The sequence below is a fragment of the Cygnus olor genome, chromosome 4 (assembly GCF_009769625.2).
Source record: "Cygnus olor isolate bCygOlo1 chromosome 4, bCygOlo1.pri.v2, whole genome shotgun sequence".
Classification (NCBI taxonomy): domain Eukaryota; kingdom Metazoa; phylum Chordata; class Aves; order Anseriformes; family Anatidae; genus Cygnus; species Cygnus olor.
In genome coordinates this window covers 3,108,373-3,125,178 of record NC_049172.1, presented here as the reverse complement: position 1 = coordinate 3,125,178, position 16,806 = coordinate 3,108,373, and the positions used below count along the sequence as shown (strand labels likewise).

Genomic DNA, 16,806 nt, shown 5'->3' with positions numbered 1-16,806 from the left:
GCTGGGCTCCTGCAATGCTCAGCTTGGCTGCAGTAAGCACTGGGCGGGCTTTGGACCCGTCTCTGCGTTTAGCGTGGATAAAGCTCTGCCTGTCATTATATCAGGGTAAATCCATCACGGTAGCCCATTACCCTAGTCTTACGCAGGCTTAGCCGAAGCTGGGATTTGTTCTGTATCCATATTAATATCTGTTCTAATTACCTCAGCGCTTTCTGTCGTGTTGTGCCCAGGCAGATAACCATCCCCGTGCTGCTGGAGGCTGTTCTTGATCCCATTTCTAAACAGAAGCACTTCTGCTCAGCTCTGGCTGGGGTAGCTGTGAAGAGGCTGCCTTTTTTTTCCCCCCTTTTGCCTGCTAATTGGCTGAGACCACCAGAATTTGGAGGACACAGATGTCACTGATAGTTTGCCTAGGGAGCACATTCGTGCCCATCTGTTGCAGTCTAGAAGGCTGTTCATATATCCACAAGGCCTTCATTTAATTCTTGTCAGAAAGTAATGTAAATCCAGTTTACCTCAGAGGTCACAGCCAAGATTTATGCCAATGAGCCCCCTGCAATTTACACACACTGTAGTTGTATAGGATGAAAAGAAAGCCTTTCATGTTGGTGCATATTAACAAGAAAGCTTGCCTTAGGAGAGGCTTTTTGATTGAGGTTCTTCCTTATTTTAATACAGCCAATGCCAGTTGGTATATCCAGCTTTACCGAAATAAAACATCTAATCTTTAAGCTGGAGGAGTTAAATAAATAAATAAATAGATAGATCCCCTAGCAAATGGATTTTGTTGTTTTTAACAGTCTTGTCTCTCTCACGTTGCAAAGCCTCCATGTACTGGCAAGCAAGGTAAATGCTCTAGGAAAGCACAAGCATGTTGTACTGAAATAGGAAACTGAATTTCCTCTCTCTGGAAGATGATATTAACTCAATTGCTGAAACCTTTGCTTGTGATACTAAATCATCTCAAGCAAGTTTTCGTTCTTTTTTTTTTTCCTTTCCCTCAAATTGCCTAATCTGACAATGAAGCTGAGCCTATTATTTTGGACACAGGTAATGTGGAGGGTTGCAGAGAGCTCCCACACAAATCCACAGGATGGGGAACAGTTAAGGGTGCCCTGGATGTGTGTGTTCCCTGCTACCTGCTGAAGGAAAAATAAATGTTCTCTTGCTCTTTTAGTGACAGCCATTGAAAGTTGCTTGGGAAGGCAAGCACAGAAAAATATTGCACCAAAGGTGGATCAGGGAGTGCAAATGAGTTTCAGAGCTGGCATCTCTGTGAGGATGCTCTTTTCATATATACTAGCTCCACGCTGAGGGGTGCCCCTGATAAAGCAAGCACAAGCACGAAGAAGCTCAGGCAGACCTCCTCACTGCAGACATGCAGAACGTAGCCTTCCTTCTTCCCCAGTCTGGCTGGTGCATTTTGCTTTGGTCAATGCTTTCAAGTGTTACTGGCATGAAAATCGAGATCACATGCATGGTATAATGACCAGAGTGGTTTGGGATTAGGAGGGAGGAGAGCAGGGCATAGCTGGCATCAAAATTAAAACAGCGCTCAAACTCTAAGTTCCAGCATAGCACTTAAAATAATTAAAATGTTTATTTGAAAGTCAAAACAGCCTCAGTCATAAATAACTACCCGTTCCTCAATTGATTGTGTCGAGTCCCAGCTGAGAGCTCTGGGAATAAGGTTTATTTGCTCCCTGTTGGGATTAATCCATAAACGTAGCCTCCACATGGAACTCATCAGGTCTTTGCTTCCTCTTCATTAGTCTCCCTGGAATTGGAGGGTAGCCTGAATAAGATGAAAATTAGGATAATATATTTTCAGCAAGAAAAGGTCTGGCGATCTCTAATTTGTGTTTCAGGACCATAATGCCATGGAAAATTTCCCAAATGATGTTGTCTAAGAAACAAATGCTTGTTATGCTTGCTGTATTTAATGCATCAATTACATCTTTTTCCTCAAGCCTCTGAAGCTAATTGTAGTCTTAAACTGGCCCGATTGACTCCCAGGCTCCCTCCTATCCACAGTGTAACTTAAAATTCCTTTCTCTTGACAGATCTTTTGGTCTTCTAGCCCAAGGGCTCTGAAATGTCACAGTATGGCCCATTTCTTATTAAAGAGATCATTTCTCTGTAGCCCACCCAATTCCTCCCTCCCTCCTCCCTCTCTCCCTCCCTCTTGTTCTGAATCCCAGCTCCGATTAGAAGGCACTGCAGAAACACACTTTCCCTTTCCCTGAGACTTTTGTGCTTTTATTCATCGTATTCGATGCAAGAAGTTACTTTAATCCAGGCTCCACCAGAAATGGCACAGGTGTTTTTTCATCATTTCTGTTTTAAAGTGTATAACAGCTGCATCAACCATTAAAAAAAAATTAAAAATAAAAAAAAAAAAATCTGTGCACAAAGCTGGTGTAAAGGAGCTTTTCTGTCACCAGAACATGCTCAAGTCCTCAGTCTGATGTAAAATTGTTTTTATTATGTGTTTTGAAAGTGCCAGCTAAAGCATTTGTTGGCATGTCCTTAGAAATCATTTTTGTCTAGACAGCTTTCTAGCATATTAAGTAATTTTTGGACCTGCTTTTAATTTTTATCATCTCAGAACTACATCCTCTTAAAGTGCTGCGTGTTGGGATTTATCGGTGCTGTCACAAAGCTAACCAGTGACCATTGCAGGGTCCCAAGGGCCCCCAGAAGTCTGTGCTGGTTCTGCTGCTGGCTGTGGTCTCAGGCCCTGATTTGCCACTGGCCCGCAAGCTGCCCGCTTGTTTTTGTCCCCCAGCTGCGACTCAGCGCTACAGCTGTTACAAAGCACAGCTTACAAAGTGGCATCTGTGTAAAGGATGCTGCTATCATTTAAGGTTCTCCAGTGCGTTTTAAGCTGATTTTATGATGCAAGTCATTGCCCCTAGTGAAGAGGACTCAAAAGGCTGTCTCCTTTCCGAGCACTAGCGTGCAGTTTATTGCGCTGCCCTATGTGGTTCCACCACATTGTTGTCCCTGCTGCTGTAAATCATTATGTATTGCGCTGAGCATGCATGCTGTTTATTTAGTTCTTTGGAAAAAAATGTACTCAAAGAACAACATCTCACTCACTGACTTGTATATATCCCTGTTACAGATCCGGCGGTTTCCCGGTGAGTTAAATCCCTGCAATCCTGGCAAGCCACGTGCTGTACTTCTACACTAATTTAAGCTTCCCTGCTAAGCCCCGTCCGCCCTTTGTGCGACTCGCGCGCCGTGCGGCTCACAAAGCCACGGGGCTCTGGCTTGCAGTAGAGCCCCAATGTGATCTCCCAGGCTGCGGCCCCGCAGCCTTCCACAAGCCAGCTTTAAGGCTACTTTAGGGCTTGGGCTGCAACGTGGATAAGCTGAAGCACGTCTGCGAGCTGCCTTGGATGCTCTTAGTGCTGTGGTGGGTTTTGGTAAAGGCAAGTGGCCCAGCACTTGTTTGCTTTAGCGCATGGTTGTAGAAAATTTGATTATGAGTGTGTATCTGTGAGGACTGCGAGAAAGCAGTGGGTCTGAGGTACGCCTGCATGGCAGCTACTGGAGAGGGCTCCCAAGGAAAGGGGACTTTTGAGAAATCAATTACACAAAGGAGCGGAGTCAGGGCCAGATGGCGGGGATGCTCCATCCCAACCTGGGAGGTACTCGTGGGACGGCCTCGCGCTGCTCCGCGCAGGGCTGTGTAATCAGATAAATCAATTAGCAGATGTCACTGCGGTTAGCAGAGCAAGCAACGCTACCATAGGTGTGTGACTGCGGCTGTGGCAGAGGGGGACGCTTTGCTTTTCCCTGATGGATAACCAGCAGCCGGTCCAGCTTTTCCAGACCTAGCAGCTTGGGAGGAGAGGGCTTGGCTTGTCCCAAAAGTATGATCTGGGGGCATTGTAGCCATGCGTAGATGTCTGCACGTTGCAGGGCTGCCAGTCTCCTGGAGGACCCACGCTGCAGCTGTGTCTCCAGCCCTGCCTCTGGCTGCTTCATTGCTCAGTGCCAGCTCGGTTTCTGTGCCTAGGACTTCTGGGGGCCTAGGACTTCTAGGAGGGACTCCATGCTTAGGAGTCGTGTTCGTGCGCTGCCTCAGTGCCTGCAGGTGCACCCGTTTTCTGAAAACCCCTCTCAAGAGGGCATGTGTAATACAGAAGTGATCGGAGGAAAGCAAGGTGGAAATGTAAACTTGTGGAGAGCACTGAAGGGGAGGGCAAACAGCCAAAATCCCACCCCAGTGTTTTGCTGGAACTGCACCTGAGTGCAGACTTCAACCTAAGTGCTCTAACCTGAGCTGTAAGTTTTATTTGATTATTTTTCCTGGTGGGTTGCTTTTTAACAGCTTTCTGAGCAGAGAGCTGGCCAGCTGAGGGCCACAAACACAGCAATGAAACCAGCGCTCTTCCACTGAGTGCTTTTTCTCTGGGCTGTGGATGTGCTCACAGGGCGGGCATCCCACAAACACCAACAAATCTGCCTTCCCCACACCCGAGGTTTCTAGCTGTCCACGTAGAGAAGTGGGGTGCAGCCGATGTGCCTCGACAGCACCCCAACAGCAGACATGAGAGCTGGGTTTGTGCCCAGGGCTCTGCACCTGCCTGACCTTGTTACTCCTGCGTGCCTGTGCTCCTGCCCTCCATCTCCCCTGTACCATCTTCGCCTCATTTCTTCTTTCTCTGACCTCCATCTGCAGTGCCAGCCGCAGCCCTGCTGACCGGCTCCTGCCTCCGGGCTCCGTGCTGATGAATGCTATCCCTCACCCTGCTCCACCTGCTTTCGCTCTGCTTTTGCATGAGTGCATCTCCTCTGCCCTCTGCTTTTCAGGCTGTCGGCTCGCTCTTCTCAGTGTCACTGACGGCACGGGCTGTCTGCCACCAGCCCCACGACCCAGCTGCCCCGGAGCTGCAGCGGAAGGGAAAACACTGTCCAGAAATTCAGCTGCTGAAACGCAAGTGGTTTTTTTTTCATCAGCAGATCAGCAGAGCCAACCGTGTCACTGTGTGTAAATTTGCCCTCCCCTTCCCACTTCAGAAGCTTACAGCTTCACTGATTTTAGGAATGTTTTCAGTGGCTGTTTCTGACCACATTGCTTCAAACCATGGGAGTAGTTCATGAAGGAAAACCATCACCAAATTTGTTTTGCTATGAAAAAAAAAAAAAAAAAAGCATTTCCTCCACATTTCATTTCTGAGAGCTGTTCCAAATGGCTCTGGCAGACAGTGAGCCAGATGCCTGGGGTGGAAAGTTTTTTATTTTTTTCCTGCACCACCATTGGCAATGTCATAAACGAAGGGCTTGCAGTGAAAAATTCATGGTGAGCCAGGTATCTAGATGAATGTTTGGAAAGCCAACCTCGGACAGAAGCAGACCCCTGCTCCTAGGGGCTTCACCCCGTAGTGGAAGGTGTTTGTGGAAGCACTGTGGCATGAGCTGCACACAGAAGGCTGGTTGCCTGCCTGCCCACAGTTTGGCAGTGCCCTTGAAAATTCCGTCCTCCTCTCCATCACCTCAGAGGTGTTTGCCTCACAGAGCTTGTCGCACCCTCCCCAAATACAGTGCTTGGAGTTCATTGTGTATTTTCATGTACTCCCCTTCTTATTTCCCCCTGCTTGACTCGTTCAGATAATTGATAATGCTTTTGTTAATCATTTTCCCCCCTCTTTTTTTCTCACCAGGTACCCCAACCTAGAAGGGATCTTCTCTTCAGCAACCACTCACCACACACCCGGGGACACCAATTTGGCAGCAGAGCAGGACCAAGCACCATGAACAACCACGGCGTGGTAGCCGCACTGCTGCAGGACTGCAAGCGTGCCCTGGACACCCTGCTGTCGGCCAAGGCTGATGCCCACAAGGAAGAGGAGCAGCAATACCAACAGTGCCAAGGTGAGGTCCCTGAGGGCAGCAGCAGGGCCAGGGCAGGCGGTTGCTCCTTGGCCCAACCCTATTTTAATTCTCCTGGCAGATGAGAGTCAAGAGATGACTGGATTTCGGGGCCATGAATGGGACGTGGGCTGCGGGCAGGCAGGGGAAAGCAGCCCACTTTGTTGCGGTGAATTGCTGTCAGTTCTAATTTTAGGCTTCAGTAAACATGAGGCTGTAAGGAACAGTTTGGTTGGGGAAGAACAATGCCCGAAAGTTTGCTGATGCACATAAATTTCAGTTATTAAAAAAAAAAAAAAAAAAAAAAAGAGAAAAGAAAAGAAAAAGAAAAAGGATGCAACTTCTGAATAAGGGCACATATTTCCTCTCCTTTCATAGGGGCTGGAGGAGGGCCCTTTCTGTTTGTCAGCTTCTCCTAATATATTAAAGAGCTCATTGCCTGAATCTTTATCTTGTAAAATGTGTGTGACCTCTATAAGTGGTGTCCAAAGAAAAAAAACGTGCAGTATCCCTCTTGAAAGGAAAATCCATGCTGGCTAATGGCTGGAATAAATAACCAGGAAAGGAAGCAGGATTTAGTGAGGGCTGTAATGGAAGAGCTCTTCATTTGTTTCAACACTAGCAATCTTACTAGAAACCAGCATTTATTTCGGCGTTGTCCTGATACCTTGAGAGTGGTTTTAAAAAAAAAATATTATTAATTCCAGTGGAAATCCAGCTCACACTGATCATGAAAGGATGTAATATACTTGGTTCAGTTTTGTCCAGAGTCAGACTTTCAGAGGGCTACACAACTTAATTGCCACAGCTTTTTTTATTCACCAAATAAAAGCCATGTTTGAATTGCTGAGCTTGTGTGAATTACACCTTTTTGTACAGGGTAGGGAGGTTATGTACTACTTTCTGCCACACAGAAAAATAACTTCAGTAAGTACAGAAAATTAAAGTAAAGGATACAAGTGACATTCCTGGGGGAAAAAAATAAAGGCATCAGCAAAAATCTGCAAAATTTCAATTTAAGTGCAGGTTCTACTTTGCATTACACTTTTTCAGTACCATCCATTTTCCAGTGTGGTGTCAATAATGTTTGGTGCTGCTTTGCATGAGTGGCTTGACCATAATGTCAATTTGATCTTTAAAACCTTTTGTTTGCTTGGGAGTGCAGGGCTGCTTCAAATATGTTTTTACACACGCCCTTGTTCTCGCTGGGAGGTCAACCACCTTCTTCTGAAGCACCTAAGCCTGTCTGTGCTGGAGGGTGGTGTATAGGTTTCTGCGAAGGATGCTGGAAGATTTTTCTCTTCTTTTTTTTTTTTTTTTGGTTGTTCTTGACAAAGGGTACTTTGTTTTCTCATCATAAATTCTTTTAGGCTTTATTATCTCTCTTCAGAATAGGCTCTTGAACTCCTAATCAAGTAGCGCTTTTCCCCTTCACCCTCCTCAGCTCTTTTCTCCCATTAAATACCGCAGCATATGAGAAATAATCAGTTTAGTTCCAGATAAGGTAAATCAGCGCCCCCATAACCGCTCGATTAGCCACAGCCTTTCAGGTGAGCTGCTGGAGGAAACGGGCGATCAGAGCCTGCAGGGAGGCTCTGTCCTCTGGGGACCTGCTTGCACCAGCCGGAGCTCACCACGGCTCTCAGCAGCCTGAGGATGCTCCTGGCACAGGCGCTGCTTCTGCTCCCTCCCGAGGTGCTGCCTCTGTTAGTTAGCCGGGGCTTGTTCAGAGCCAGGAAGGGCTGAAAGACAAGTGTGGATAAACTGGGGTGAGGTGGGGAGCAGATCCTGCTCTCACTTCATGTGATGGGACATGTGAAGCATTTCTGTTTGATTTCAGATTAAAAATCGACTCCTGCACAGGTTCATCTCCTTTTCCACCTCCCGTAATTAATGAGTTGCAGTGACAACAGCTATCCGCTGCAGGAGTAAACTCTTGCTCTGGGAACTGGATTTCAGCTGATAGCTAAAAGATTGTTCATGCCAGCTCACCGACTATACTGTTTACTCACAGTGTTTCTGCCTTACAGCACCACGTAATTATCATTAGCACACTAATTGCATTCATTTCCATGTGGTGACAACCAGATGTCAGAGTGAGGCTCAAAGCTAGGCTTATACGGATGCCCAGCCCCAAAGATGGCTGAAGGGGCCTAGATCACCAAATCCTGCCAAAAACCTCGCTCTGGCTTCCTCCTCTAACCAGCTCAGCAGTAGTGGCTGCTTAGGAGGCCTCTAAGAGTAAAAGTTCAGTATTAAAGATGTTCTTTGGTGCATCTAGTAGGAGTCGGATTAAGGTTTAACTGAGGATGGCGTGGAGAACAGGGTAGCAGCAACATCTATATGCTTCAGAGAGAATACCAACATCCACATCATCCCACTGGTTGTTTTTGTACTTGCTGACTCTGTCGCCTTCTCCCATTTTGGTGTTGTTGCTCCTGTACTGGTTTTGTGGTGCTGTCATGACAGGGATACAGGGAGCTATGAGACCTGTGAGGATGGGAGCTGGAGGCACGGCCTCCTCTCCCTCTGGCCTTGCCCCTCCGCCACCTTTCCATGCCAGGGAAGGCCGAGCCTCTCCGGGTGCGACTTGAGACCAGCGGGACAGCATGGTTGTGCTGTATGGTGTGACGGGAAACATATCCAGAGCTGCAGCAACAAGTGAGAAAACTTAGGTTGGAAAAAGTGGTGTGTTTGTAAAGGTGACTTTGTAGAAAGCTGGCCCTGAGTATCAGACTCACCACTCTTTCTGGAAAAACATCCTGGTGAATGCACTGCAATATGGGCACAAAACAGAATTCTTATATTGTGTGTTTTCTAAAATCATCCATAGAAGGTTGATTAAAAAATATGTAGTAATACATTTATTGCATTACCTCGTTAGAGCAATGATGGTCTCTAAGCAGCATTTTTTCTGGGGATTAATGGCTAGAAGGGGCTAGATCTGCAGCTGATGATCACCATTAACCCCATCTGGTCAATAATCCTTGTTAATCCACTTTTATTGGCCAGAGAGCCTGCCTGGCCTAGGGTTAGCACAGCACATGGGGGCTGCAGATTTGCCGCTCTTTCAGGGAAAATTAAACGTGGGCTGCAGCTGAAAGGAAGGGAGCTGGCATCCTCCACCCCTGCAAGCCTAAAAGGCCAGGTCCTCAGCCCGCCTGAATGACTTAGCTGCACCAGACCAACTATTTTTCCCAAATGATCTATTAAATAATTATTCTCAAGAACATACAACTTGTTTTTCACTGCATCCCCTTAGATCTTTGTGTGATTGCTATCTACGGCCCAGACTCGTCTCCCAGGCTGGCTGTGGCTTTTCAGGCTGGTTTTTGTTACTGCCACGAGCAAAACCTGTGCTGTGACAAGGGGCACAGGCCGGGCTGGCTGTGCTCACCTGAGTCCTTGCCTCGCAGAGAGGTTCAGGTTTCCTCCAGCCTGCCCCAAAGCAGCACCTCACGCTCAGCCAGCCACCCAGCCGTGTTGCTTCCTGCTAAAAACTCCTTTAACGGCCAATGGTTCCCATTTACCTGGAGGGCAGAGCAGATGACGGTGAGGGTTGGCTGGCGAGCTCTCCCTGCCTGGGATGGTGCTTGTGGAGGTCCCGGCGAGGTGTGAGGGTGCGGGATGCTGTCCACGGGGCGGCTGCTCCATCGTGGCAGTTGTGCCTGCCGTATCCTTACCTGCGCTTTGACCTTTTCAGCATTGCTTCCCGATGACTTGAGGACCCTTCTGGAGGAGGCGAAGGAAATGAAGTGGCCCTTTGTGCCGGAGAAGTGGCAGTATAAACGAGATGTGGGCCCAGAGGACAAAACAAACCTGCAGGATATGATCAGCGCCAGGCTCCCCGATCTGCTGGTATGAAGTTCAACACTCTTGTTGTGGGCAATGTGCTGCTGTGGTGCTTGAGGCCGTCTTACTTGTGATTTCAGAGGGTTTTCTCCCTGCCCTGTAGCTGCAGCAGGTGAAGAGCTGCTTGGTGCTAAGCCCACCTTAGTGTGCACACTCGCTTTGCCCGCTCATCTGGTTCACAGTGCACTTCTGTTTCCAGCAAGATGGATGTTTGCCTTTTCCCTGAAGATCTGGAGTTGTAATAATGCTAAAATGCCAAATGTTAGCCTGAAGTCCCACAAAACATGAGTTTGGGAAGCATTATGTGCACTGCTGGGAGGCAGGGAGGACTGCTCGCTGCGGTAGGGCTTGCCCAACTTGTCACCTGCCAGTTTTCCAAAAATCCCTTGACTGGATCCCTTGGGGGGCCTCAGCTGGCCAAAACCCAAGCAGAAAAGGCAAGAGGGTAATGGGACTTCTACACGAGGCCAGCAAGCTTTGTTTGAGGAGGACGATGGCGCTGAACAGCGACGAGGAGCCGCAAGAAGCCCAGCGCAGGGCTGTGCTGCTGCCAGCCAGGGTGTCAGCCTCAGCAGCACCACACGCCTCGGGGATCCCGAATTTGTGGTGGTAGGAGGGGGTTGCTGCTCCTTGGGTATTTATTTTCTTCTTCTCTTTGGTGTGTGTGGCCTCGGACAGAAATTTATGGCAGAGGTTGACCTCCTTTATAATCCCCGTGCAGCGCTCCAGCTTCGCAGTATTTGTCTGCGCTCTCCCCGGACAAACACCTGCAGTAAGCTCCCGGAGAGACCTGGATAGATGGGAGATTAATGCGGCTGTAATAGAGGGGCAGTGTTTCCAGCATTATGCCCTCTCCCCAGGTAGATGGATCTTTTCTGAGATGATACCAATTATTTATTGCTGAAACATCTGTTGATAACTGCAGCTGCCCTTGTTAAACAAAGCATATCGTGGGGTCATAGACCATAGGGACCTGAAATCCTACCGCATGCTAGTTTTAGGCTATTCACCGACACCCCCTGAAGTCCATTGGTTACCCTCGGCTTCAATGGTTCGTCGTGTGGTTGGAAATACTTTGTAAACATTGTGCTGCCTTTCCCTGTGTGCTTTGAAGTATTATTTCATCTTCATTGGTAATTTATATTCCAGTGCTATTGTACCATGGGAAAAAGGGAAAACCTTTTTTGTTTTGCATTTAATTGTAGATAGACTGACATTTTGACCTGTATTATTAGTATTAGTCAGGAAAAGGGATTTTTTTTCCCCCTTCATCTACCTCCCCCCCCAGCCCTTTTTTTTTAAATAAAATTTCAAGGCAGAGCAAAGGCTGCTTCAGTTCTTTGAATAAAAAGCTGGGGGAAAAAATGAGGCTGAAGAGAGGTGATTACAGTGCAATGAGGAAAGATAAAAGTCTGAGCTACTTTTTTCTTCTCTTTTTTGGCATGAGGGACAGAAGGACAATGTCATACCCCAAAGGATAAAAAAAAAAAAGTCTTTGTCAATTTATTGTTCAGGAAAACCTTTAAAAATTTTCATCTCTGTTTATTTTAATTTGCCATGCTCAGAATAAGCTCATAAACCGTAATTCATTACATTTAAAAAGCGCTTTGAGATCATGAATGAAAGGCGCTTCATTACCATAACACACTGGCGTTGTTACCAGGGGGCAGATCTGCCTGCCCGCGCTCCCGACCACAATGTTTTACTCGGTGAGTCGGCTGAAACCAGCACAGGGAGTAAGCGGATTAGGGCTTTGGCTTCAAGGGTTTGCCTTAGTGCTACACTTTAAAAAGTGGGATACCCGATGCTGGCGGCTGTGTGCTAGCTTGACACATCAAGAAGGCAAAGCCACCTGCACCTGCATCCTTTTAAAGTGCTCTTCTTCGCCTTTGCTGTGGGATCATTACTTCTGCATGCTGGCCACAGCCCTAGGAAGGCAGAAACAGCTTGGGGGGCAGGGGAAGCGAGCAAGCCGCAGTCTCCCTGGCGTGCTCTGGCTGCAGCCTCACTGCAACAGGAGCCGTGCAGCTGCTAGAGCTAGGCTTGCTGCAGATTTTGGCAATATAAGCAGGCTTGGTTTTCTACTTTCCTTCTCTCTCCACTGTGTGAAATTGCTGAACCACCCCAGGGACTTGAAGGCAACAGATTTACCGCAATATTTTAGGCAAACCAGCACTGCTGTTTTTACAAAACCTTTGCATCTCTCAGAAGGGTTTGTGTGTGTGTGTGTTGTCGGTTTTTCTTTCCCTGCTGGGGATTCACCATTCAATACAAAGGCCACCCCACGTCAGCAAGCTCAGCGTACCGCTTGCCACATCCTGCTAGCAGGATTTGAGAGAGCCTCACTGCCAGCTGCCGTCAGCCAGCAAGCCCTGCCAGAGCTCCCTGCAGATGGGAGGGCGATGGCCAACACTGGTAGCCAGTGAAAAAATCTGGGAAGCACTGGGATTCCTGATTTTAACAAACCAAAGCAAAATCAGAATTGTAAAGGGAGTCTCACTGACAAATGCAGGCACACAGGGGTTACTTTTTCTAGCTAAAAAATGCACATGCTCTGGGGTTAGGACTGGGGCTGCAGTTCCAAAAGGGAGGCTTGCAGGGGTTGCCCTTCTTGCAGATCGCCAGTATCTGTAGTGATGGAAATATCCTTATGCTCAGTGACCAGCCAATAGAGGGCAACATGCCCATGTGCACGTAGTCTTTGATCCCACAAACCCTACTGTGAGCTTCGCTGAAGGACATCTCTGCACACGCGTAGTTCTCCTGTAGGATTACTCAGGCAATTATTTTTTTATTTTATTTTTTTTGTGAGATCACATCCCGTGCTCAAATACTTTGCAATGATATGGAGCACCACTTTGTTTTTATTATACATGTGAGTAATTCCTGTATCCAGGCTCTGGCATTCAGCCACAGACCAGGATCTGCTACAATAGGTACAGTGTGAGTGAAAAAGCAAAGCCCCAGCTTCAGAGATTTCACCACCTAAGGCCTTGCTAGTGCAAAGACACCAAGGAAACTCATTTGCAGTTAATGTTTAAATTCACTGTAGAGATGACCTTAAATCACCTTTGTAGTGAAGGTGTCCCTCAGGTCTCCCCTGGCTGCATGTGCTCCCAAGGCTCCCCAAAAGCAGGTCCCCTCTGGGAAGGCCTGCAGGGAGCTGCGCAGGCTGATCCTGTGCTGCCTGCCCTGGATGGGGAGAGTGGATCCTGGCCCTGCTTATACAGTCTTATTGGGACTGTGGAAAAGAATGGAAAATAAGTCCCTGCCACCCTTGCCTGGGCCCTGGCTAATTATGTGTTGCTGGATTATCATTAGGGGAACTGTTCTGAGGGAAGTGCCCCACTACCCTTAGGGGGGTGTGTGGCACTTGAGAGCTGGAGCCTTTGAAAAAGAACTAAAGAGGGGGCTGAGGATTTAGTTTTCTCCTCCCTGTACCTGCTGGTGTGGTAACAGGAGAATTAAAGCCCCGAGGATCTTGGTTGTTCAGGCTGACCTTTTGCTACCTACCTCATAAGAGCTCTTCTTGGGTGATCCTGGTGGAACAGGGAGCGGCTGAGCCCAGAGCTGTGGCTGCAGGCTGAATTCAGCACAAGAGGGGCTTGGTGTCATCCTGACCCCCCCCCTTACACAGTGTCATCTCTGGCACTTCGGGGCTTTTTGAGTGAGAGGTATCAGAGATCAGGTCCTGCACGCACAGGAGGGTGGCTGCTATCTCGCGTGTCACTCGTGATGCCCAGCCAAGGCAGCAGCTTCAGCAGGACAGCTTCAGCTCTGGGGTGTGGGGGCAGCTGTATTTCCTTCCAGCCGCTTCTCAAATGGACTTATATTTTGAGGACACAGATTTAGGAAAGACTCTTGGGTTTCTAACTGATTATAATGGACTTAATGCTGCCCTGTCAGGAGGGATCTGCCACTGGCATTTAGATATTTTTAAATATTAAAATATCCCATTTAACACAGTGTTTTAATGATCCACAAGGAATCATCACAATAGTTTATTTAAATAAAGATTGAGCACAGCAGGATACATCAGTGCCACAAAATTCCTGTTGCACCCATCCTTGGCAGCTAGCAAAAACGGGGCACTCCTGTGGTCCCCCAAATCCCTGCTGTCCTGTCAGATATAGGAGGCTCACAGGAGCTCCCCCCTCGACAAGTCTCCTCGGTGCTTTAAAGGGTTTTCCCCCAAAATGCTCCTCCTGAGAACATGCAAGTTCATCATGCTGTTGGTGGCTTGCCCACTGGCCCCACAGGCTGGTGCCCTCCTTCACCACCTCTACACACAAGCAGCACACAAAGCACAACCTGCAAGCTAGGGCAGGGGTGATGCCTTCCCCTTCCACGTCCCCATGAGGCATGGGGGGTCCTCTCCCTCCTGCCAGGGGTTTAGGATACACAGTTGGAGTTGGGGCAGCCAGCAGGCTCTCCTGGCACCGCTCTGCTGGAGCAAGTGGCAGTGCAGGAGTCGAGAGTGGGAACAGCATGGGGAACAAGCCCTTGGTGGTAAAATTAAATCACTGGCCAGTTAAATTGCCAAAAAGGGGGGCTGTTGGTAAAAGCAGGGGTTATTATTGCCCTAGCAGCTTCTCACTTTATGAAGGAAGATGTGGCTGCTTGTAAAAACTGACCCATTCTGTGGTGTTTTGAGCTGCTAATAATGGACCTAATGCTGCACTCATTGAATAAACACCCAACTCTCCATCACCTTCAGGATGAATAACTTGAGCTAATTAACAGCTTCAGACGCTCAAGCCATTAAATTGGGTCCTCTGCTGCTCAGGGCAGAGAGGAAAGTGTCCAGGAACCTCTCATTCTTCGCTCCGCAGCTATTTACTGTGTGGCTCACCCGTCCTGTGTTCGGGCTTATCTATCTGCACATCACGGACATGCTTTCTCCTGCCCATCACAGAGGTGGTAGGAGGCTTAATTCATTGTTATTTGCAGAGTGTGCTCTGATTGCCAGCTGAAAGGCTGAGATTGATAGAGAAGTCCCGTGCAGTGACAGCAGCTTTGGTCTCTTGGAAATACAGGCTTTGCTAACAGTGCGTGGGGTAAAAGGGCGAGACTTCAGCCAAATCCATTGGTGTTTTGACTGTGTGTTTAATCTGACAGGGGACGAATGCAGCAGGAGAAAGAGCTGGGCAATTTGTTAGGGTTCAGTGAAGTGCTAACTAGGAGTAGATCTTGAGGGAGGACTAAAGCACCTGTAAATACATGGCATTGAAACCCTGCCCCGTGCACAGAGCTTGAGTTTCTTTCTTGACTGCTCTTGTGTTGTTGATTTTTTTAAGATTTGAAACTTCCGACTCAATTACAAATGAAGACTAAAATAGGCTGAGGCGAATGGCTATAAGAACACACAGGAATCAGGAGTGCCGGCAAAACTGTGGCCGTACTCTGAGAATGGTCTCGAACCTCGCTGCTTGCAGAGGTTTCTGCAAAGGGGACCTTCCTGAGCCTGCAGGCTGCGTGTGGGACCCTCGGTTTATAAAGAGGGCAGAGAGAGTGGATTAAATCAATATTTCATTTATTTGGGCTTGTAATTCCTCTTACATCAGCTGCCGCATAAAGATCTCTGCAACTCCCTACCCCTCCTCCCCGCCCTCATTTACTATGCACCAATAATTTCCCTTTGACGCGATCCTGCCAGCTCCGGTGCCAGATGGCCCCCGCTCTGAGCTGCTCCCTCTCTCGGGAGCGGGCCCCATTGTCAAGGCGAAGGAGGCATCAAGGCTTTGAACCCGGTGCTGGGACCCAAACTTCAGCCCCGGTGCGAGAAGGAGCTACCCCGCTAATGCAGGGAACCATGCGCACAGCACACCCTCCCACTCAGCGCCATTAAGCACAAGCCCTTCGCTGATGGCTGTTTTGCATTTTCCCCCACCGTCCGTGTATAGAAATCTCGTGCAGATTTAATTTGGACACCACCTGATTCCACTTCCCAGGCGTGAGGTTCCCTTTGTGTCCCAAACTCAATTAGACATATGCATGGGGCATCGCGGACACAGATGTGAAAACAAAGTGCGCACGTACCTCGCTCTGTCTTTTCTCTTTCTCCCTGTCCACACAGATGCACATGAGGCCAGAAATAAGGCAAGTGGACCTGCTAGCCTTACCCCGGCTTGCTCCAAAAAGCGATGAGCCCAGTGGGCTGCTGGTGGTGCTCTGCCAGGCTGCTGCCTCTCAGGCATCTCATCTGGCATGGTGAGGGGAGCGCACCATGTGCCAGCAGGACATATTCGGGAGTCGCTGAAGAATTTTGGAGCGGTGGGTGGAAGGTGAGGGTATGAATTTCTTGGTGTGCTGCCGGCAAGGCGGGAATGTAATTGCAAAGCTTGACACCGAACCGTGTTCCTGTGTGCCACACAGCATGCAGCCCTGCCTTTCAACAACAACAACAAAAAAGTAGCCGAGTTTCTTCCCCTGGCTTGACTTTTCTACATTTTACGTCCATTTGGTTTTGGAGAGGGACACAAGAGGTTTCGGCATTGAGTGGAGAGTTAAATTATGCAGCTGCAAGACTGCCAAGCCCTTCAGAATAGGATGCTTCGTTTAGATTTTCCACAATGCTATTGAAGTGCTTATTTTCCTCCTGAAGAGACACAAACAGATGCAAACTTCTGTAAACACTTTAGAAATGAATTCAGTGAGTTTGGCCTCTCAGCAGTGCTCAATAGCTGACAGAAAAATGTCTAATTAGTGCAAGTGGAAATAATAGGGCCACTTGGATTCCTTCCATCCTCCTCCAAGTCTACTTTTCCTAGGGACTCAAAGGCCCTTTTGTTTGGTAGGTCACCCTCTCTCAGGCTTTTGTGCTCCAATCTATTAAAGGAAGAAGAGGAGGAAAAAAAAATAGATTAGGCGATGCTCTGTGCTTAAATATATGGCCTGTTCATGAGCATTTCCAATGGATAGTTTGCAGTGTCAGTTTACAGGTGCTTAGAGAGAGGGATTCCTCCATTGTTGACCAGCACAAGCGGTGCTGCTCGCAGGGAGCTCCAGGAATCCTTTTCAAGTGCCATCCTCTTAGAAAATCCAACTCTGGTTAAAAAAAAAAAAAAAAAA

General features: G+C 48.1%; 1 protein-coding gene across 5 annotated transcripts in view; it reads left to right on the top strand.

The window, feature by feature from the left end:
* ALPK1 (alpha kinase 1) overlaps positions 1 to 16,806 on the top strand; it is a 41,478-nt gene that overhangs the window by 7,859 nt on the left and 16,813 nt on the right. For 3 of the 5 annotated variants that reach the window (XM_040557086.1, XM_040557087.1, XM_040557088.1), the window contains 2 exons: positions 5,676 to 5,886; positions 9,587 to 9,741. In XM_040557086.1, coding sequence (XP_040413020.1) covers positions 5,766 to 5,886; positions 9,587 to 9,741 — 276 coding nt within the window. In that variant the 5' untranslated portion in view covers positions 5,676 to 5,765. Of the gene's footprint in view, positions 1 to 5,675; positions 5,887 to 9,586; positions 9,742 to 15,032; positions 16,020 to 16,806 lie in introns of those variants that run through there. The other 2 variants (XM_040557089.1, XM_040557090.1) reach the window with 2 other exon arrangements.